Source organism: Volvox carteri, assembly GCF_000143455.1.
Source record: "Volvox carteri f. nagariensis unplaced genomic scaffold VOLCAscaffold_998, whole genome shotgun sequence".
NCBI lineage: Eukaryota > Viridiplantae > Chlorophyta > Chlorophyceae > Chlamydomonadales > Volvocaceae > Volvox > Volvox carteri.
The window spans coordinates 1-3,526 of record NW_003308407.1 but is presented as its reverse complement, the minus strand read 5'-3'; the positions used below and the strand labels follow the sequence as shown (position 1 = coordinate 3,526).

Genomic DNA, 3,526 nt, shown 5'->3' with positions numbered 1-3,526 from the left:
TCACTTCCCGCAGCTCTGGCGGAGCTGGATAAGCGCATCCAGGAGCTGCAGAACCGCCCGGCCGAGGTGGGGGCCCCGTCAGTGGCAGCAAACAAGGCGGGCAGTGGCAAGACAGGAGCGGCGACGTCACAGGCGGCCAAGTCGGTGGCAGCCGCGGCTGCGGAGCTGGCGGCGGCGACTGGCGCCATTACCGCCCGCAACCGGCAGCTGGGCGACCAGGTCAAGGCGATGGAGGAGCAGCTGAAGCAGCTGCTGGCCAATGTGGCCAAGCTGCCAGAGCAGGTATGAACTAGGCAGCTGGAGGGGTCTGCGGTGGGCGTCGGCAATGCGTGAATGTTTGCTGACGCCTCTATTTCGGCACTTGCCGCCATTCCTAAGGACGCTGTTAGTGGAAGGTGCTTTTTCTGTTGTGGCAAGATCGATGTTTTACATAATGGCTGTGCGTGCTTCTCTTGGGGGAAACACGCTACCCAATCCTGCACCACCGATATGGATTGTGCACATCCAGCCGCCCATGTTTTGACTTAAGGTCTAGGTTCCCTCGTTTGTTTTCCTGTTCCCATGGTGTTAACTGTCCGGCCCGTCATACGAACTTCCTATGTTTCATACCGCAGGGCCCCGGCAAGGATGGCGCAGCAGGTGCAGTCGGCGCAGGAGGTGCAGTCGGCGCAGCAGGTGCGGTGGGTGCGACAGGAGCTACGGGTGAGAGAGGTGTAGCCGGTGCTGCTGGCGCCAACGGCGTGGCAGGCGCCAATAATGGTCCCATAGGCAGCGGCTCTCATATCGAGCAGCAGAAGGCCGCTGCGGCCAAGGATGCTCGTGACGCGCTTCTGGCGGCTATCCGCGGCGACATCAACGCCATCCAAGCGGCCCTGGGACAGATCCTAAAGAATGCAGCCCGCCCGGGCCGGGGCGGCCTGAGTGCGGGCGGCAGTGAAGATGTGGCCGCCCTCGCCGCCGCAGCAGCGGAGGACCGGGAGAAGCTGAAGCAGCTCCAGGATCTCGTGATGGCGCTACAGGACGATGCTGCAGCTGCCCGGGCAGCGGCAGAGGCCGCGGCGCAGCGAGCGGAACAGATGGAAGTTGAAGTTGCAGCCGCCGCTGCCGCAGCGTCGGCGGCGGCGGCCGCCGCTGCAGCGGCAGTCGCGTCCGCCCCACCGGCGGAGGCCGAAGAAGAAAGCGAAGCCGCGAATGCGGAGGGCTCGCTATCCTCACCAACGGGAGCGGCAACAGCAGATCCCAAGGTCGCGGCTAGACCTGGAGTTGGGAAGGCTGGACCGGGCGGTAAGAAGGCCGCTGGATATGATGGCAGCGGTGGTGGCAATGCCAGTAGCTCATCAGCCGCCGTAGGTGGCCCATCCGCCTCGGATGACTTGTCCCGCATGGCCGCGTCACTTCCCGCAGCCCTGGCAGAGCTGGATAGGCGCATCCAGGAGCTGCAGAACCGCCCAGCAGAGGCGGTAGGGACAATTGGGTCGGGAACAGCGGCAAGTGGAGGTTCCAGTGGTGCAAGCGCGAATGCAGGCAAGGCGGGTACCAAGGCAGGAGCGGCGCCATCGGCAGCGACGTCACAGGCGGCCAAGTCGGTGGCAGCCGCGGCTGCGGAGCTGGCGGCGGCGACTGGCGCCATTACCGCCCGCAACCGGCAGCTGGGCGACCAGGTCAAGGCGATGGAGGAGCAGCTGAAGCAGCTGCTGGCCAACGTAGCCAAGCTGCCAGAACAGGTACGTGATTGGAGGGCACTTTCCAAGGCACTTTACGGCATTATAAAGACGTGAGAAACAAGCCTGGCGACTGCTTTTCCTCGTAGCCAACAGGTACATATCTTGTTGTTCGTGACAATATTTCACGTTCCTTGTTTACGATTGTGATCGGTATGTGGATTGTCTTGATTTTTATGCTGACGCTCTTGTTGCTGGATGTACAGTTACCACTATTGTGGTATGGGCTGCTGTGCATGTGAATGCGTTCATCCATTGACACCGTTGCGCGATGTGGTGCTTTCGCAGGGCATGGACACGGGCACCGCTATACCAGCAACTGCGGCCGCCGCTGACGCAACCGGAAGATATGCTGGCAGCAACAGCGCAGGTGGGGGCACTGGCGGCATTGGCGGCAACACTGCCGGCGTTGGAGGACAGTCAGTCGGCGCCGCAGGAGCCACTGCCGGCACCGAGCAGCAGAAGAAGGCAGCGGCGGCCAAGAATGCTCGTGACGCGCTTCTGGCGGCTGTCCGCGGCGACATCAACGCTATACAAGCGGCGCTAGGACAGATCCTCAAGAATGCAGCCCGCCAGGGCCGGGGCGGCCTGGGTGCGGGCGGCAGTGAAGATATGGCTGCCCTCGCCGCAGCAGCAGCGGAGGACCGGGAGAAGCTGAAGCAGCTCCAGGATCTCGTGATGGCGCTCATGAAGGAGCAGAAGGGCGCAAAGGACGACGCCGCGGCTGCCCGGACGGCAGCGGAGGCGGCAGCGGATCGGGCCGAGCAGATGGAGGTCGAGGTGGCGGCGGCCACCGCTGCGGCATCAGCTGCAGCCGCCGCTGCCGCAGCTGCTGTCGCATCGGCGCCAACGATGGAGAGCGCAGATGGCGACTTTGCGGCGGAGCCGGCAGGCAGAGCGTCTTCGCCAACGGCGACGGCAGCTGGCGCGGCGCGGCGTGCCAAGGCTGCGGTGAGCGGCAACCCATCTGGCGGATCTGGATCCGTATACGGGGCGGCCAGCGTGGATAAGTCAGCAGCCGCCATGGATGGCCCATCCGCCTCGGATGACTTATCACGAATGGCCGCGTCACTTCCCGCAGCTCTGGCGGAGCTGGATAAGCGCATCCAGGAGCTGCAGAACCGCCCGGCCGAGGTGGGGGCCCCGTCAGTGGCAGCAAACAAGGCGGGCAGTGGCAAGACAGGAGCGGCGACGTCACAGGCGGCCAAGTCGGTGGCAGCCGCGGCTGCGGAGCTGGCGGCGGCGACTGGCGCCATTACCGCCCGCAACCGGCAGCTGGGCGACCAGGTCAAGGCGATGGAGGAGCAGCTGATGCAGCTGCTGGCCAACGTAGCCAAGCTGCCAGAACAGGTACGTGCGCCCAGCCCGTACAAGGTAGTGCTCAATGGATTTTATGTCGCCACCGAGGCGCAGCCTAGGAGACCCCACTTCCGGGTCATAGCATAGCCCGCCCCAGACGACACTTAGGCACCCGAGATTTGGTGACCTCCCAAGCGGCGTCGGGCGTGTATATGTTCTTGCTCTGATGGCTTTACACTGCTTCACCGTGGGTAGAAACCAGGCTTTGTCGTGAGCAGAGGTGCATGTCGTGAGCAGGGCGCAATTAATGCGCCGTGGAAAGAACGATTGATACGTTTATGCGTTTCGCGTTGCTGACAGTAGCCCTAATTCAGAAGTATGTGTGTCCAGCTTGGGGAGGAAGCCCCCTAAATCTTATGCCGGTCCACAGTCGCCGCTTGACTAAATTCGCCGGACTGTGGTTGTGGCCGGGGAACAGACCGGTCAACACCTCATTTGCCAATGTG

The 3,526-nt window shown here is 63.4% G+C and overlaps 1 protein-coding gene across 1 annotated transcript; it reads left to right on the top strand.

Annotated features, from left to right (window-relative positions):
* Window positions 1-13: 13 nt before the first annotated feature.
* VOLCADRAFT_101416 (uncharacterized protein) lies at window positions 14-3,167 on the top strand (the record flags this gene model as incomplete). Its single annotated transcript, XM_002959853.1, has 3 exons — window positions 14-282; window positions 615-1,724; window positions 2,010-3,167. Coding segments are annotated over 3 exons (2,535 nt in total), but the record flags the coding sequence as incomplete, so codon positions are not given.
* Window positions 3,168-3,526: the final 359 nt, after the last annotated feature.